General features: G+C 40.5%; 1 protein-coding gene and 1 long non-coding RNA gene across 4 annotated transcripts in view; one reads left to right on the forward strand and one right to left on the reverse strand.

The window, feature by feature from the left end:
- LOC142818349 (uncharacterized) overlaps positions 1-20,191 on the forward strand; it is a 158,111-nt gene that overhangs the window by 68,904 nt on the left and 69,016 nt on the right. The window lies entirely within an intron of this gene.
- Positions 11,549-20,191, reverse strand: part of RERG (RAS like estrogen regulated growth inhibitor) — a 121,998-nt gene continuing 113,355 nt past the window's right edge. For both annotated transcript variants that reach the window (XM_006130256.4, XM_006130257.4), the window contains exons 4-5: positions 15,513-15,586; positions 11,549-14,458 (exon numbers count right to left, since the gene is read on the reverse strand). In XM_006130256.4, coding sequence (XP_006130318.1) covers positions 14,051-14,458; positions 15,513-15,586 — 482 coding nt within the window. In that variant the 3' untranslated portion in view covers positions 11,549-14,050. The remainder of the gene's footprint in view (positions 14,459-15,512; positions 15,587-20,191) is intronic.

Below are 20,191 nucleotides of genomic sequence, written 5' to 3' on the forward strand. Positions count from 1 at the left end.
CAGAGGGGTAGTCATGTTACTCTGTAACTTTAAAAAACGAATAGTCCTGTAGCACCTTAGAGACTAACGAAAATATATATAAATAGTATCATGAGCATTCTTGGGCAAAACCCATTTCCTCGGCTCATCTCTCATCTGTGTGTGTGTGTGTGTGTGTGTGTGTGTGTGTGTATAAGACTTTAAGGCGCTACAGGACTACTTCTTTATTAGATAGGTAAGAGTATTGAATAAGTAGCTTAAAATCATGATTTTTTTGTAATTAATAAAGATTTATTTGTATTTATCTCCTGGCTTCTGAGCCATTAGCTTGAACTTGTCATATTTTCAAGCATTTCTCTACAAACAAACTAGAACAACACATTTTTAATGGGAAGGTAAGCTTATCAGGCAATTTCCCGGGAGCTGGGACTCTAAGAAAAACACTGAATATCACAAGACTTACAATAAAACAGCTGGCCACAGTGCCTATCCAGTAGGCATAAAAATAAGCTCAGCAAGTTGGGTTTTTTTTTTCCAGACCTGAAAGGCGTTAAAGAAGTTTGGTCCCTCTTGACCTGGTGTGGATTAGAAATTGTGTCTTAAAGATAAATGTTTCCTTTTTTAAATGTTAGTCTTATTTGTATGAGAATAGAACTGAGGGTATGTCTATACAGCCTGGTGACCCTCCCAGCCTGGGTCAACAGATCTGAGCAAATGGAGCTCCAGCTGAGACGCTGTATAGACGGCACTTAAAATGTGTGGCTTGGACTCAGAAGCTTTCTTGCAGAACACCGGTGTGAGCCCTGTTGTCCCAGGCTGGGAGGCTTGCTAGACACATCCTTGTAGACCACAACTGAGTTGGGAACCCTACTATGCTATGTGCACTGCAAATATCTATGTTCCTTCTCCAAACTGCTTACTGGCTAGATAGACAAGACAGGCAAAGAGCAGGGATAAAGGAAGTGGTGGTGTTCTTTGTTTACCGAGAAGGAAACTAAAGCACAGATTCTGATCCAAAGTCTGTTGGAGCATATGGGAATCTTTCTATTCACTTCAATAGCTTTGGATCAGGCCCTCGATGACTTGTTTGGGGCTAAGAGGAATGCAATCTAAGAGCTGATCTCAGATCTATTTATTTCCAGCGTCTCAACCTCAAAACCATCCTTCTGTCTCATTCTCCTCCATGTCCCCCATGTGTTTGCTGAATTAAAGGGAGGGGAATGTTTCTGAAAAACCTTTGAACATGCCTTTTAATAATTGGCGTCAGTGTGCGAGGGTTTCATTAGCTACAGTGGTATTGTAAGCACAGACCCTTAGGGATTTTGGAAACATTTCCTTGAATACTGCAGAAATTTGCAAGTGGAGCAATCCATACACATTTGATCAATCTAATTAAAAACACCTTATTTCATTCTTGGAAACGCACAGCCGGAGAACTCGCATATTTAAAACATTGCTCTTTTCTGCTTCAGGCTTCAAGTGAACCATGTGGATCAAGTTCATGAACACGTGTGAAAAGTGCAAACCATAGCACTCTCCCCTCCTCCCCTCCCCCCGCCCCAGCTGGAACCAATGTAGTTACTGTAAATAAAATCCAGATGATAGTTTAAAAGACAGCAGCTACAGCTGGAGGCTCCTTTCTGTGGGTCGGTGGGGAGGGATGGCCAAGAACAAGTCTATTCAATCCACATGCAAGTTCTGTGGTGATAAGGATCAGAGGCTGGAAAAGTTCATTGAGGCGGTGAGTCACTTTTCAAAGGCTGGTGGGCCTTACCGACTTACCTTGGAATGAAGCACTGATATTAACTATTGACTTTTCAAAGTTCCTTTCACCAGTTCAGTTGTAGCACGTACTACATTATACTCTTATAGCCAAGATTTTTCCAAAGTAACCAGTTATTTTCAAAAGTGCCCAGATTTTCAAAAGATGGGTGCTCAACTCTTTCTGTTTAAAGTTAGCCCCTCCAAATCTTTATTCATTCTGGAAAATCTTGGCCTCCAATATAGTTAGGGCTGAACTCCTATTAGGAATATTTACCATTGACTTTTATGGAAATAGGATTAGACCTGTAACATCATGGTTAGCCCACAGAAAACCTCCTGTACATATTTTGTGAAATCTTTTATAATATTCTCGGTGTGAGTAAATATTCTATTGTAAAGTGTCATGTTGGCTATGTGCATACTTTGGGTGCTCTTTGCTCCTCAAGGTCTCAGGTGTCTGTTTTTTTTAATAGAACACCTGGTTAAAAAAGTGATCCTGGTGGCTCCTGTCACCAGCACTGACCAGGCTATTAAAAGTCTGGTTGCGGTGCAGTGGAATTAGTGACAAATTCCTGCCTGCACTGTCTCCGCACTGCTCTCAGAAGCCGCCGGCATGTCTCTGTGCTATGTGGACAGGCAATTAGGGAAGCTCTGTGTGCTGTCTCTGCAGCTTCCACTGGTCAGAAACCACTGCGGGGCGATGCTCTGTGCACTGCCCATGCCCACAGGCCCCTCAGTAGGCATCCCAGGGACATGCTGGTGACTTCTGAAAGCTGCACAGAGCCAGGGAAGAGAAGCCTACCTTAATCCTGCCACACAGCTGATTGGGAACCACCTGAGAGCTCTGCCCAGTTGGACCTGCAGCTGTTACCCACACTCCAACTCCCTGCCCCAGTCCTGAACTCCTGCCTGCACCTCAGACCCCTCACCCCCAGCCCCACTTGTGATTCCCCACCCCCTCCTGCACCCAACTCCCTGCCCAGGCTGGACCTTGAGCCCCACATTTCTGCTTCTCTCCTGGAGTCTGCATCCCAGCTAGAGCCCTCATCTGCTCCTGGACCCCAATCTCCTGCCTCAGCCCAGTGAAAGTGAGTCAGGGTGAGGGAGTGCAAGCGATGGTGGGAGGGAGGGAGCCAGTGAACTGGGGACAGGGCCTTTAGGAAGGTGCAAGGTAGGGGTGGGGCTTTGGGAAATTTAGTTTTGTGCAATTAGAAAGTTGGCAATCCTAGCTGTGTCTGAGCCTGAAAGTGCTTTAGCCAATATTTGACTGTCTTCAATCTCGTGTGCTCTAGCCCCAAGCCGCCATGTTATACAAAAACAAACAAAATCTGTGGCTGAACTTTTTCTTGATTTTTCCCAATTACCACTCCAGTCACCATCCTCCCCCACCCAAAAAGCCCCTCAGCTTCCACCCTGCTTATTCAAAGGGCACAGAAACATAATAAGCAAATGACTTTTGCAGCATTTAACTTTTAAAACTATTATCAGTTTCCTAACAATTAATATTTCTGTTCTTCTTCCTTGTGAAATCTTCAGAAAAACAAGGACAAAATGGAAGGGTAGTTAACAGATGCACTGACACATACAGAGAGACTCCAGCAGCAACCCTTGGTGCACATGCGTACGTACTAACACAACGTGGCCATATCACCTTGCACCTGCTTTGTGAGTTGCAATTTGTATCTAGGCATTAGTAGGGCAGCATTTCCTTGCACTCCTGAGCTCTAAAAGGCTCATTAGTTAACAGATACACAGCAACCTGCAACATCAGGAGAAATGAATGAAAACAAGAAAATGAAGATGCTTATGTCCTCAGGCTCTAGACCCCAAAGGCAACAATACTGAGCACAATATAATCCAAACTAGAGCTGGGCAGAAAATTTTCATCTAAAGAGTTTTTTCCATTGAAAAATGTTTTTGACAAAACTGAAGGGTTTGAGTAGTGGTGGGGTTTTTTTGGGGGGGGAAGGAGGGAAATCTTGATTCCAAAGGTACTAATGCCCACATCACAAAATATTATCACAACTGATACAGGTTGAAACTCTGTAGTCCAGCGCTCTCAAAACCTGACCAGTTTTGAGCTGGAGAATTTTCCAGACCATGGGAGGTCAGTATTGTCTAGCAGTATTACCAACATTTCTACTGCTTACTGGGCTGTTAGAGAACATGTAGGGGTAAACTAGAGCTAAACAACACAGAGCAATGAGAGCCAGGACTGGTGGCTACAAACAAACTTTATGGGACTGCAGGAAACTTGGCCACACCCATGATAAGTGGACAGCCAGCTAAATAAAATCATGTCAGATCACGGATGTTTCTGGACCAGAGAGTTCTGGACTAGAGAGGTTCGCCCTATTCAAATTGGCACCATAATGGGACATCTCAAATTAAAATTAAAGATTGAATGCTCATAGTGATTGTTCTATTTTGACCATCCTAGAGAAATTTTATCTAGAATTTTTAAAATGTTGAGGTATCAGTGTGAGAGACTGTCCACACACTTTCTGCCACTCTTTTACACACACACACACACACACACACACACACACACACACACACACACACACACACACACCCTATCCATAGGTCTCTTATTCTAATACCCAATTCTACACTCTCAACCAGCTCCTCCCCCCTCCATCCCTGATGCCAACATACTCAACTTCTGTCTCATTTCTTGCTGTGTGTGTATATTTCTCTATTCCAGGACTTTTCTTAATTTCCATTTGGACATCTCCTGATGATCTTTCATCTAGTCTCTAGTTCACCCTCTTTTCCTCCTCCTCCCTTCTGTTAACTCTTGCATTTGCCTATGCATCATCCCTCCCCCACAAATTAATACTTATCTTTATTACTCTCACAAACTCACTAAGGCCAAGTGAAGTCAATGGGTATCTTTGAATCTGGCCTCTCTTCTCATGATCCCAGTCTTATGCACAGTGTATTCACTTCCCACAGGCTGGATGATAGAGAGACAGTGGCTCAAAGTGTCACCAGATTTCTAAGTTTCTAGGACTTTGACAGGTGGGCCTGGACCTACCATTATTGTGGCATTAGAGAGTCAGGTTCTTTGCTGTGACTCTGCTGACATTCATAAGCTGAGAATCCAAAAAGTTTTGCAAAATCTAATAGTTTTCTTTATGAAATGTCATTATTTCTCCCCCCAAGCCTTTGTTTCAGAATGACCTGCCTCTGAAGTTTCTTTGAAACTATATTTTTAATATAAACATTTTGATTGACCCAAAACAAACACTTCTAAACTTTTGTTCTGGCAACTTTGAAAGAGGACATGGATGCTTTTATAAAAACGTATCACCACAATTTGGATGGGTTTAGCTAATCAAGTTTATCTACAAAGCAGTTTTGTAGATAAACTTCTGATAATCTGAGAGAAGGATACAGGCTTTGGGTAAAGCACAAAGATGGCAGGGAATCACAAGATTTCTTATATCCCTGTCTCTACCAGGGCAAGTCACTTAAGCTCCCTGTGCCCCTGTTTTCCTACCATTATATAGATAATGATGATACTGGTCTACTTCACAGGAAGTTATGAGGCCTCCTTCATTTATCTACCTAACATGCTTTGGAATTCTTGAGTGGATACTACCACCGAAGTTCAAAGTAAACATTCTGAGATTTTATCTGATACACTCTACACAGTTAGAGTAATGCAGAGCAACCAAACTTAAGTGATATCAAGAGAAGTCCTTAATGCCTTTGAAAACCAGGCTGAAGATATTATGCATCACACTGGTTAAGTATGTTTGCTCGTATCACCCTGTAAATGACTGGACCAGACAGGGGATATATGGCAGATAACCGTACCAGATAAAAACAACAAATGGTCTGGTAGTGCTTTTATAAAGCTCATGATACCATCTACATGTTTTGTTAATCTATAAAGTGCTACCAGGCCATTTGTTGTTTTTTTTCTGTAACAGACTAACTTGGCTACACCCTGAAGATCCAGTACCACATAAGTTACTCTTAGTTCATGTGGTAGAGGCCCATGCTTTTGAGTCTGAATATCCAGAGTTCTATATCTTCATTGATAAGCTTAGTGCATAATGTTGCATTGGTACCAGAATATAAAATATTTCAGAACTTAGAGATGAGCATGGAACCTTTCTGCTTTAAAATATATCTTGGGTAATGTGTTTATCTCTTGTCTAATTTCTTAAGATTTCAAAATGAAATATGTACCATCCTATTCTTTTAATAACCACTTTACATTTGAAGCTTGTCATGTAGATAGAGCATGAAGCCAAAGCAAAGCAGTTGTTAGAAATTGTTTAAAATGATTTAGGGATAGCCATTTTTCATAGTTAACTAAAGCTAATTCTAAAACACCGAATGATCCAGAAGCTTTATTTCCACATTGAAATTAAAACTTGGACACCCTACGTCTGATATTAATTTAAACTCTGTGCAACTGGTGTTAATAATAATATTTGCATTTCATTTGGATTTGATTTCTTTGTAAAAATATTTGTACAAAGAAAACTGTCATGCATTTAATCTTTCTAATTGCATTTCTGGTTGGATCGTCCACATGCTTTTACTGTTAGTAAGTTATAATGCTTTTGTGGAAAATCTTAAGCTCCTTATTCAGTAAAAATTCCCCTCAAAATGAATGGGAGTTTAACCTGTACACAGGTTATGTCTCTTCTTTGTTTTTATTTGATTTTACTCTTAGTCATTCCATTTGAATGTATTTTAGGATGATCTATATCAGGGTAATTTCGATTCTGGAAGAAGAGATAGGTTGAAGTGATAGATAAAATACAACGCTATTGACCAACCTGAATAGTCAGATCTGCCAATCAGCCACTAATTGAAAATATATAGCTAGCAGTGGATAGGTTAGTCAGGAGTTTGCCTTCCTTTCAGCTTGTCTACAGGGTACATTACTGCACTCCAGCTTGGGTGTAAACTCTAGTGCACATCAGCATGTCACTCATTAAATGTCTGTGGAGGCTCCATTGGTGCACACAAAGTTCCCTAGTGCAGGATGAGACAGCCCCATTTCCAGTGCTGGATTTCTTTAAAAAAAAAACTGCAGGAAGCAGCAGAAGCTTGTTCTAAATGTTGGTGTGGGGGGCGAGGGCAGGAGAGACCCGATGTGCAGAGGCCCTGAGAGGAAGCAATGGGGTTGTGGTGGGAGCTGGGAGGAAGATAGGGATACTGGGAAAGGCCACAGGAAGCATGGGGCCTGACTCCACACAGAATCTATCCCATCCCTGCATCCCTTCTATCTGTTCCTGGCAGGGAGCCTCTACTGTCTGGGCATCCTTGCTACGCAGCTCCAAGCTTCCAGCATCTCCAGCGCCTGACCTGTCCCCTGTTCTCCATGCACTGCTCTGCCACTGAGGCTCAATATCAGCTTCAGCCAACTCAGAGGGCACTCTGCAGCCAAGGCAGGAAAAAGGCTGCTTAGGCCTGCTACTGGGTCCAGGCACTGGCACCAGGGCCCTGCTTATCCCCTGTGTGGAGGCTGGGAAGTGACTAGGATTAGTAGAAGTACCAGAATAGCATTCTGGCTCCCCAAATGACTGAAGGAATGGTGTTCTGGCAGGACTCCAGCACTGCCCATTTCACACTGCAGTAAGTCAACCCATGCTAGAAAACTTTTAGTGCATGACAGCCCACATGAGCAGTTAGTGTGTGGCATGCTGGTGTGCACTAGAATTTCTATTTCCATTTCTGCTTGCTAACATATTGTGTAGACAAACCATAGAGGTGGCCATAAGTTCATGTTCCTAGATATATCAATGCCATTAGCATTACAATTTAACACCCCCTGCAAAGCGATAGTTCTAGCGTTGAAGCTTGGAGATCTATGAACAGAAGTTGGTATAAGGGATACAAACCAGTTTTACAGGTGTCAATGAATTAAACATCAGACCGCCCAGTAGATTACGAAAATGTTATTCCTAATTTCTAGCTAAGGAACTGAGAGGTTATGTGGCTCACCCAAGGTCACTCCGAAATTCTGGGATTGAACCCAGCTCTCTTGACATTGGTTTTCTGGTTCAAGGACAGGACCTTTCTTACCTAATGAACAGTCATATCCAAGTCTGTGGACTAGTAATAATACTAACGGTTAAAGTTTCAAAATCGGCATGCAACACAATTTCTGTCTCATGGTAGGATTCTTCTGATATGTACCCATATAGGTACCGATTCACTTGTGTATCAAATCATGGTGATAGGCCAACATCCTTCCAAAATAATAATAAATGCTGCTTTTGTGAGTGCTGTTAGAAAGGGCCAGCCTGACAACCCTGAAGAATGAAGTCCCATTTTAACCACAGAGCCATTTGATAAGATTGCACTACTGACGACTTCTCCACAACACTTCACCCATCTGCCTTAAACCCAAATTGGAAAGGGATTACCTATGGGATAGAGGAGAGAAGATTGTTATCTCCATGTCCACTTAGTCATTGATGCTACTAAGATTGCCAACAAAGGGCTTAATTAATCCTGGGCGTAACCCTTCTGAAGTCAGTGGAGTTACCCCAGAGACGAATTTAGTCCAGGATGACACTTGTAAATCATGTAAATTGCTTCTGTGATATGGTGCTCTGTCCACTAGAATCAAGACTGACCTCAGTTCCCATAGGCCTCCATCCCAGGCAATTAGTAACACCACAAAGTGAGTGGTTGAATTTCAAGCCCTTTGCATCGTAATGGCTAGATAGTTACTGCCTGTAGTGGCATGTGTAATGGAAATAAAACACATACCACCAAAGTTTCTAAAATAACACTTGTTTTATTATAGATGTCCTTTTTCAAAGAAAATAAGTCAGCTACACCAAGCCTTTCAAGGAGTATTCTTGAATTTAAAGCCTTTATATCTTTACAAATGCTTTTTCCCTCCTCTTGAAAGTTATGTAAATAGATCGAGCCATTAGAGAAAGAGAGAAGAAATAGAAAATCTATGCATACATAACCTTTAGGATCTTTTCTCCCCTTGAAACCTAAGAATTGCAGCAATTTATTTTACAGGAAAAGTTATGAGTGTAGTTGATGGGGTAGTTATAATCTGAGCATGATTCTTGACTTTACTCCACCTGTTTTGTACAGCTCTAGTGGCACATTGCAACTGGAAAGTTAGCTTATCTGTCCTTTGGAGGATTCCCCATACGGCATAGGGGTGGTGCTTGCCTTGTTGTAGTGGGGTGCTTCCAAGAAGAGAGGGCATAGATTAGGTATCTTTATGCTCTGGTGCGCCTTGGTTGCCAGGAAGATGGACTGAATGGACGATGGACTAGGGGAAACACTAAGGTGTTTAGAGCCATTTCTGGCTCTCCATGCCCAGCGTTCAGCTTTATTGAAACTATCTCAACTACAGCTTTAAATCTAGCCTATATGCCTGAGCACATTTGAATAAAATCCCTTTTTATTCCACGAGGGTAAGATAAGTCACCTTATTTATAAAGGAAACAGATCTGGGCCCTAGAATAGCATCATTGGCATCCATCTGCTTCCTTTAATTCTTATCAAATTTAGTACTAACAATAGGTGTTGCCAGAGAAATAGCCCAGGAGAATGAATTCCAATTATCCCTGATATTTGGGAACAACCACATCTGGGTTGAAATCCAGGCTCCAATGAAGTGCATGGCAACCAGGTTGAATGTAATGGCTTCAACTCATTTGTCGCTTACTTAGTATAAGGGTTGCAGAGAGCTTCACCAACCCATTTCACAAAGGCCATCAAATACACTTTTGATCAGCTTTGAATTCCTATAATTGCTAATGGTATCAGGCTTCAGGCCCCCAAACACATATTGGCTCTACTGGATACTTAGGAGTTTTGGTGAAATACCTGCGAATCACATCAGTAAAGTCCATTTGGTCTGGGCCAAATCCTGAATAGTTTATTCAGGCAAAATGCACTTTGAGTTTGCCTGAGGCAAGAACTAAGGACCTTATTTTTAAAGATATTTGGGTGCCTAACTCCCAGGCAAAGGCATCTAAATATCTTTAAAAGTCCATCTAAATAAAAACTAAATGAGGACTTGAGGATCCGGCCCCTTGTTAATTGAAAAACAAAGTATCAGAGGCCTCCAGAGGAAAATGAACATGTAAGAGGTCAGTACAAAGAGCACTGATTTTATCTTATTTTTATATTCTTATAATCTACTCTGCGCATGGGCCTTCATATTCTTGTGTGTCAAAATGCATATAGTTATATATAATTTGGTACAATATATGTGCCAAATACATATGTACCCAAAGCCCCATATACAAATATCCCCAAATTTTGGGAAAGTTTATCTTGATACAGATCCAAATTTCATGTTTGCCTGTAATGATTGCAACAATCCCCTGGACCAGGTCCAAGTTTGATAACGTTTGGATCCTTTACCAAATCTTGCAGTGTGAAAATTTCTACTTCTGTAAATTTGTGACTTCAATGAATCTCAATCAATCATGATGAAGTGACGAAGAAACTACTTTAAAAGGAAGTGCAATATAAAAGGGAGAAATGCCATTCAAAAAGAAAAATTGGCAGTAAGAATAGAAGTGAAGGCTTTAAATTACTCTGTTTCCTGCTGAAAGATCAGTAGATATGGGTTCATCTTGTATTTGGGCCTTTCAACACTATTATTTTCTGGCTCATTTGAAAAATTGTAGGAATAGGAAACTTCTACAGAGCAGCCAACAATACATTGCAACACCTTGAGAAGCAGTAAATTAGACTGTAGTCATACTGTGTTGCAACTGGCTTGACAATCAGCCCATTAAACAGAGGCAAAACAACAGCATTCTTAATTAAAAACAAAATGGAAAAAATACCCAAATCACAAAATAGCCCCTATTTTTTCATCTGTCATTTACAGTAATCTCCAACCCGATCTTCACAAATAAAGGTGCTAATATTATTAGACAGTCTCCAGTCTGTAACAAGTAAGCCATGTTAGCTCAGCATGATGTGTTCTTTACCAAGGGATTTCATTACCTCCGCATAAACAAATGTTAACAGGAAAGACACATTTTAAATGCACATTGTTGAAAAGTTGAGATCATAATTTAGTATTTCTTTAGTTGAGAAAAGTAAATTTTGAAAATGTAGTCTAAGAGCGTTATGACATCCCATGTTCTTTCTCACTGATCTTCAAATCAAATTCCTCAGTACACAAGTAAACTAATCTCATTCCGCATTCTACCTCCCCCGTTTCCAAATCTTCAGTCTTGGGATGTGTAAAATGTGTTCTTTCAGGCTCATATGACATTATTAAAGGTGATTGGAGAAATTTAGGTCCTGAATCTGACAACACTTTCTCATGCATATCAAGTTAATCACATGCATGTTTGCAAGATGTAGTAAGGGGGTAGCCCTGTTAGTCTGTAACTTAAAAAAAAAAAAAAAAAAGCTTAAAAATGAGTGGTCCTGTAGCACCGTAGGGTATGTCTACACTTGCAGACTAATTCGAAATAGGGCTGCAAATGTAGGCATTTGAAATTGCAAATCAAGCCTGGGATTTAAATATCCTGCGCTTGATTTGCATCTTCCCGGCTGGGCGCCATTTTTTGAAATTGACAAGCCCGGAATAACTGCCTGCATCTACACACGGCAGTGAAATGGGCATTCAAAATAAGGCCCTAGTTCAAAATACCTGTTAAACCTCATTGTAGGAGGAATAACAGGTATTTTGAACTAGGGCTTTATTTCGAATGCCCGTTTCACTGCCGTGTGTAGATGTAGGCAGTTATTTCGGGCTTGTCAATTTAAAAAAAAAATGTCGCCCGGCCGTGAAGATGAAAATCAAGTGCGGGATATTTAAATCCTGGGCTTTATTTGCAATTTCGAATGCCTACATTTGCAGCCCTATTTCGAATTAGTCTGCAAGCGTAGACATACCCTTAGAGATTAACAAAAAATACAGGTAAGTATCATGAGCTTTCATGGGCACAACCCACTTCTTCAGATGACAAATATGAAGCAAGAGGCTCAGAGGGTCAAGTATAAAGCAAGAAAAGAAGGGGAGGGGAGGAGGAGGAAAAGAAACCCTGTCAATTAAAGTGTCTCTGCTAAATGAGGCTAATAAGGTGGGTTGTAAGTGCCTGATACTTAGCTTTTGACGTTGTTTGGGCTTTGAACAGAATGGCCCATCCAAGAGAGATCTTGGTCCAGTCCCTGGCTAAATGTGTCAAAATTGCATATGAAGGCCAGTTCCACAGTTTCTCTCTCTAGTTGGTTCCTGTATTCTGTAAGAGAATAGCAAGTGTTGATGCATGAGCCAGAATAGAACCTTACTCTCCCATAGCTGTGTTGTCCCTACATTGCTAACCGGGTAATAGGGTAAAAGCTGATTGTTGTCACTGAAGGTAGCAATATGACTGATACATTTTGGGAAGATGTATTGAATGAGAAGGTAACCATTTTTCTGGTACTCTTCTGACCAGAATCATGCTTAGAAGATTATATTATAGTGTTGGCACCTGAAATATAGCATGTGTAAAAAGGAGAACCAAAAAAGAGAAATTTGCTCCACGATCAACAGTCTAATTTCACTGTCCCAAACGCAATGAAGTTCAGAAAGTAAACCTAGAGCATCTGGGTCTTTAAAGTACATTTGACTATGTATTCCTTCAATGACAGTGATCAGAGAGATTTGTTAGTGACATTGTTCAAAAGAAAGTGAGCTTGACAGTCTCTGTAAGTCATTCCATATTTAAAAATTGATTTAGGACTCATGAGGAAGAGGAAACAGAGGTCTTACATGATTCTGCTGCCCCTTATGTGGTCATTTATACCCACACAAAGTTCCAACAAATCACATTCCACCACTTATTTGCCATTCTCCATCCATTCTTCAATCCCTTTGCACGGGTGTGAATGACTGGACAAGTTGCCAATCAATGGAGAATAAAGCTCTGAGTACATGAATTGAAGAGGGGTATTCATGAAAGGAAATAGATGCTCATACTCCTATTTGTAGATCCACTCAATTGCCTGTAGTTCTGCATGATAGTCTTGATTCCATTCCTAGCTGCCTAAAAGGGTGTGTAATGTAACTGCTGAGAGAGAAGCATAATCTGAAAATTCTTAACTACCTCCTAATTTTAGCTCCCGTGTGTGTCTGTCTCCATCTCCTCCCTCAAGGAGGCCCCAGGAATACAGCCAATAGTGAGTAAAGCAGAGCGAAATCTGAGAGAGTCTGAAGCCACAGGGATGGAGGAAAGGGAAAAATAATCAGATTAATACCATTAAAGCGAAAAATGTCTTCTCTGCTGGTTTAAACTAACCATGAACCCAAGCTATAATATTTAGATTTGTATTCGAAATGCTTGAAAGTTTGTGGGCTTTTGGCTTGTTCCATTGTATAAAAAGAAGCCATTTATATTATATCTGCATGTGAGTTTGGATTTTGAATTCTCACCCTATGCAAAATTTGAGTTTTAGACTGAGCCTATTTTTACTTTTAAATATCATTCTGGATAAATCAGCTAAGTGAACCTCATCAAAAACTCATGACTAGCCATAAACAAATCTCTAGAATTTCACTAGTAGATTGTTTGTTTATCTTTGTTGGATTCCTTCCCTCCTCTCCCTTTCCCCTCCCCCCCCCCCCCCCCCGCCCCCAATACAAACATCTGTTCTCTGAGGTGGAGTGAAAAAGCTGTTTATGCAATACTCCTTGCCCACTTTTGCAGATCTGAGACACCTGGAAATACAGCCATATTTAGGTCCTTCAGACCTGTCAAAATTCACCCATCTCTGGTCGAAATCTCTACCGGCATGCAATATCTCCCTAGATTAAATACATACCTAAGAATATAGGCACTAGTATTGAGCTGGAAAAATAATACAAGAAAGGATGGGTCATAATAAAAGCAATTAGGTGTAAATGTAGTGCTAGTGAAAGGTGCCAGATTAACAATTTTGGAGAGTAAATAAAGCAGTGTCTCAGGTGATTCAGTTCTTGCTGCCTCTGCTGAGGATATCACTTGTTTCTGGACCGAGACTCATAGGCCTCTGAGCAGCCACCAGAAGATAATGATTTTCAATTATCGTCAGTCAGGGCTGCATTGAAACCAGGAACTGAGAAGCTGTCTCATTACCAGACCCTTGAGTCTTCCAATTCTTTGGACATCCTGTCTCTGATGCTGGACAGAAATGGTGTGGGGCACACTACCACTCTAAAACCATTTAAATCAAGTAGACCAGAATCTGCTCTATATACTCAAAAAGGATGAAGTGATTTTTTTTTTTTAAATAAAGCTTTGACCTTCCTTACCCCAAACTACCGGTAACCTGCTCTACAGCGGTTTTCTACTTTGTTACAATTCTTTTAGCTGCTGATTTTGGTGAGCATCTTGTTAATTGCCTGCTTGACGTGGGTGGTGGAGCTCCGTCTTCGAGTCTTGCCCTGGACCATCTTACGACGCCGTACCTCACGGCACAGCTCGTAGAAGGCCTCCATGATGTTGCCTTCACCTGTACAAGCAGAGCACTCATAAAACGCGCATGCCAGTTCTGTGGCTAGCTTTTCTCCTTCCTCTGTGCTGACTTGCCTGGAGTGGTCCAGGTCTGCTTTGTTCCCCACTAGGATCAGAGTAACATTCTTGGGTTTTTTAACTTCATCCAGCAAGTTCTTAAGTGGCAGCACTTCCTCAAAGCTGCCCCTGTCGGTGATGTCATAGACTAGCACAAAGCCTTCACCCCATCGTACGTGTCCTTCCTTCTGAATAGCATCCTCCTGTTTGAAAAGGAGGACACCAGTTTAAGGAAAAGATTATACATTGGTTAAGTACAGTTTGGGAAAATAGTACCAGCCCTTCAGGTAGACATCCATCCACTAGGCTCACCTCTCAGTGACTGAGCAGCATGCAAAGCCATTTATACATGGGCAAAGTAGATGTAAAACCACAACTCTCCTAATTTTATACCCACTCTGCAAAAGTGGAGATGACCGCACAGGTTGCAAGGCAGTGGAGAATCAGGCCCTCTGGAGCTGCAGCTGTGAACATAGTTGTTATGTCGTGTGCCCGTGAAGAAGATTTTTGAGGAAAAGTCTGGTAGCTTTAGGCAGGTTTCTAGTGGTTTTCAGTGTGAACACCTGCTGGTGTTTTAGAGGGAAAGGTTGCTGTGGGGAGGGTGAATCTACATGGTTTGTTTTCATGAGTATAGCTTATATGTCCTGGTTGCACAGGTGTATGCTCAGCTAGCTATGGGCAGTGGCTATTTGGTCCCTATATCCTGGTGTTGCAATGCCTTTCTACGAAGTTAGCTCAGGGACACTTCCCAACTCTTGGGTGTCCACATGGGTCACTTAGCGCGATACTGCTAGACTGTCTGTATCTTGCCCTGGCAAGAGTGACAACCTACTAGGGAAATCTGGTCATGTGACTTGGGGCAAGCAGGTCACTGTTAGCATAGATGACTTCGTACTGATTTCATGCAGAGCCTTCATCTTGCAGACTTATGTGGGAGGCTCCTCGTGTGCAGAGACAGCTGGGGCATCTGATGAACTGCAATAACTTGGGGGTACCTGCCACAGTTTCTTATGCAGCCTTTGTTACAGTTAAGGCATATACAGTAAAGGGTTACCCAGCTGGCCACCCAGTTTTCCACATTACAAACTCAAAACATCGATTTGTGTGCAGCACTTGGGCCTGGCAGCCGCTGCTCAGGATAGCATGGGCTCTACTTGATTTAAGTCACTGGAAATGTCATGCATCTGCTTATTCCCACCTCTGTTCTCCTGCTTATTCTTGTATGAGAACCGGATCCTCTCAACTCTTCTCACTCACCTGACCAGCTGTGTCTAGTATCTCCATGGAAACAACTTCATCATCGATAGTTGCCTGATGGCGATAGGTAGACTCTTCAAAATAATTAAAAAAAAAAAAAAACAGTTTTAGAAGAGTTTAAAATCTAAATGCAGATTGTTAGAGCAGAATCTTCTGTATGTTACCATTCTGTCAGACAATTTGAAGTACTCCATTGATGTGATGTAAAGCTCCCCCAGCATTCATGCATTGGAACTTTTTCATACCTAGGCTCAGCCTACTTCTTCTTCTTCTTATAGCTAAGGCCTAAGGTGTTTCTTCCCATGTAACACCCCATAACTTTCTTTTATACCTCATCTCAGAACTACAACTGTCCACAGACACCGCCTTTGTACTATGCACATGGGATCTCTGCAACCCTAAAAGGTCTCAACAATTTAAAAAGCTAATCAACTCATTGTTCCAGTAGTATTCATGGGCGTCAGTCTTCCTTTTGGACAAGAATATATACAACATCTGGGACATGTTGCCAAAGCCATTTCTGAGATGGAATGCTTTAAAAATAATAACTTTCAAAAAATGTAACTGGTTTCAGCGACTATGGCTCTATTTACATCAGGGCTGAATTTGTTCCAAATTGTTTATCCAAACTGGAACATGGCACTGAAGCTAACACTCTTATTATTTTTTTTAAATGGATTTTTTCCCCTTCAGTTTGTTTTTTTTTAAGAGGGAAAAGGGCTAAATCACGTTAAAATATCTTTCAAACAAACAGCATGAGTTCTTTTGAAAAGATTTTCTTATAATGCCAAACTAGCCAATAATATTGAAATCGGATACAGGCGTCTATATTTCAGTATATTTTACTGATGAAAAAGTTCTCCATTAAAATAGTTGCTGCAATATATATTTTTGTTACCACTAGATAAAAATGTAAAAGCGCACACATGGTAAAAGATGGCATTGCAGCAGCCAAGAACTGGGTGCAAGATCTTTATAATTAAAAGAAGAATCCTGGTTTTACTTAAGAGATATCTCAGAACTGTAGTTAGCCTGTATTTATAATCTCTTCCTAGAATACTTGATGTACCCTTCTCCTTGTTGCTTGTTCCAACAGATATTATCCTATTTACTAGTATTTCATATGGGGGTTGGAGTTTGTTACTATGGAAGCTTTTTAAGTGATCAGAATCTTGGATTTGTGCCTTACTGAAAGCATAGCAAGAGAGCCTGTTGAACCCATGCTGTGACAATACATTTTCTACTGATGTGGAGGGAAGAGTGCCACCTCTTGAAACACCAATGCCACTTCTTTGGAGGTCTCCAATTAAAAGACCGACCATGCCTGTCACTGCATAGCTTGAAATCTGACCAGATCAGAACCAAAAGTGGTGTGACTGCAGAACGGGAATCTACTCCAGCTACCCTCTAAACATAGCCCTTCCGCTGTGATAAAATTTTGGAACAGCAGGATTTATTTTCAGAATGTTTATTTGAAACATGCTAAAGTCTTCACTTTCTCCTTTTCTAGCAAAGTCTCAAAGCAACATGTTTGATTTTTAAGAATTGCCAAGAGGGGCTAAACAGACGCACTACTCCAGTAGAGGAAAATAAGGGTGTATTTGCTGCCTCTGAAGTTCTGGAAATAGGCAACTAATCAAATAAATAATTAGTGACACCAAGACACTTGTTTTATCTTAATGAATAGATAACACTTACGTGTGATAGCATTTGACCTATAACTTGGAAAAGAGTCCATGTTAATATTTAGCTATTACTTTTGCCAACTAACAGATGGCCTACATCACAAGTCAAATGCACGTGTTATAAAACTGAAGTCAGTAGGAGATTTATATTTTATTTTGTGCAAATCTCTTCAATGGGAATGGGAGGATGTGCTTATGGAAACTTATTTACTGAACCAGAACTTCTGAAAGGCTTTATTTTCTATTAATGTCTCCCTTCCCTACTGAAGGATGCCATTTCTCCAGAATAAAGTCTTTAAACTCTCACACTATTCTCTTCAACCCCAACACCCTCTTCTCCACCCAAAACAGTAAATTGCCCTCATTACTCAAAATACTTTAAATGGTGCAGCTGATATGGCAAATGTGAAACACCCTCTGTCAATTAATCAGGCAAGTGGAAGCCAAATGGCAAGTGCCTTTGTCTTCAGTTTTTATTTTAAGATTTCTCAGGAAATTACTGGTGTTTGTTGTAAAAATGGCCAAAATTTGGTGCAAAAATGAACGTCACCATTTTCTGAGTAATAATCAGGATTAATACTGGGGATGTGAGAATGGGTGGTAGGAAGCAATAAATAGAGAAAAGTAGGCCTGGCAGCGAAGAGGTGGAGGAGATCAGGTTGCCTTCTCCATCCCCTCCAGGTCCGGGCCCATTCCGGAAAACGAGATGGCAGTTCAATTGCCTGGTTAGCCCTCAAAACGGGATGTAAATGAGATGAATGTAGAACATACCTCTTATTCTGGTCATCTGCCCTGAGATGAGTTTTATTTTGGATACATAGCACTGATACAAGTAAGATGTGCGGACTGTTGATTGTTGTTTTTGATAAAGATGTATTTGTTTTTCAACCTGAATAATATTTATGGATTTGGGGGAATTTAAATGATAGTTAGCACTGTCTGGATATATGTGAAAAAAGCCATTATTAGGCTAAAATTGACAGGTATGACTTTTAACTGCATGGGTGGAACCTCCTAAAAAGCCAGTGGATTAAAGCATGGAGCTACTAGCCATGACATGTTGACTTGAATTCCCTTTCTGAATCTAACTTTGCATTGCTGTAGAACTTACAGTACCTTGCTTTACAGTAGTTCAATATCATTGCCCCTCTGAACTGTGCATATGGAGACAATGTATCAGAGAAGCTAGTAAAGTATATTGACTGGGAGTTGGAATGGTCTAGTTCAGTGTTTCTCATCCAGTGGTACGAGTACTCTTAGGGGTACTTGAGAGAAGTCTTGGGGGGGAGGGTATGTCAACACAACTGAAATTTGGACAACCCTAATTTTTATTTTGTTTTACAGCGCTTTATTATTTTTGTACTTTTTGCACCCAAAAATTTCATTGCCCGCCCAGCTATAATTAAGTTGTTTAAAATTTTGTGTGTCTGAAAACTTTAGGTACTGGGGGTGCTTATAATTTTTTTTAAAGGTGTACCTTTAAAAAAAAGGTGAGAAACACTGGTAGAAGCATTACCAACACTTCCATTGCTTACTAGTTGATAAATCTAACAGAAGAGAACTGTCTTCTAACTATAGTTATGGAGGATATGGACTTTTCAGGTGACCATGGGCAACTTCTTGAGCCTTGGAGTCTCTTCCTGTATCATGCACAATGCAACCTGGTAATAATTCCATACTGCAATTATATGGTTAACATCAAGAAGGTGGAAGGAAAATGTTATAGTTGTGTTTCTCTGTCCATACATGCTTGAATCAAAGTAGGATTTTGCTGAAGCCTAAGAAGCCAGACCAGTGTCAAGCCAATCAGCATCAAACAATGAAATGGACCCATAAAATTTACCATTTGAGCCCAATTTATTATGAACTTTGAAAGTTCTTGTTAATGATTGGGTTGTGACACTTCATATATTTTGGGGAATTTAAACAAAAAGGGTTGCTGGCCATATTGCTTTGGACCTACAGTTGATCTCATGACACTAATGATTTCATTTTGTATAATAGTGCATTCTGCAGCACTTTTCTTCAATAATATTTAACGCTTGCAAAATTCATCATTTGGAACATTAAAGCTCATCCTTTAAATAGTTAGACCATACCATTTCTGAAGCAACATTAGTCAGTTTATTTTTTTAGTCTACAGTATATTGGCACAAAATTCTCAGATACTGAAAGTCCTTTACAAGGAGAAGCAAAAAACTTACTGAAAGCTTCCCCTAGGCTCATCTGTGCTATCCTGTTAATAAGAGTATTAGAGAATCACTTTCTTTTTCTGAACAATGAGTTAAAAGTCATTATGAAAAAAATAGTAGAGAGAAAATACTGAAGTACATGGTCCACTGAAAGCATATCTGAATGTCCTCCAAACCCCGAGATTTTGATAAATCTGATAGCATCTCTTTGCTGTATTTATAATATTCAAGGGAGATTTGGGTTATAGTAACCTGAAGAATGAACACATTCTCTTGTCCTGTATAAAACTTAATTGGTCAATGCATTTGTTCCAGAGGGCATATTTCAATTCTTAGTGAAAAAAAGTCCTCTGAGATCTACTTTGTAGCTCTTGGACCACATCCTCAGTTGGCATAAATACTCTTTAATGGCACAAAAACAACTTACAGCAGCTAAGGATCTTTTCTCCTGAAAGTCTCACTCAGTACAAGTTGAATGCTTATGGGGAGAGCAGAAAATGGGGGTAGAGCACTGTCTTACAGCTCTGAGAGGAAATGTTTTCTTTACGCTTTTAGGAACTTGTTTATAGTAGGACTAGGCAAACCAATTTGGATGAAATAAACACCTACACAAATGTATGCCCAAACTTGAACATTATCCAGGTCTGTTAAGTACAGATGGGTCCAAATTCCTTTCTCGTCCAGAGTTTTGGCTCATGTCCATCTCTAGTTTCAGTGTTTAAAAAAGTCAGCCTAACTGGAAGGTGAGGGATAGAAATAGTGTGAGAAAGTTTGTGCATGTGGTGTCTTGTGCTTCCATGGA

Source organism: Pelodiscus sinensis, chromosome 1 (genome assembly GCF_049634645.1).
Source record: "Pelodiscus sinensis isolate JC-2024 chromosome 1, ASM4963464v1, whole genome shotgun sequence".
NCBI classification, from domain to species: domain Eukaryota; kingdom Metazoa; phylum Chordata; order Testudines; family Trionychidae; genus Pelodiscus; species Pelodiscus sinensis.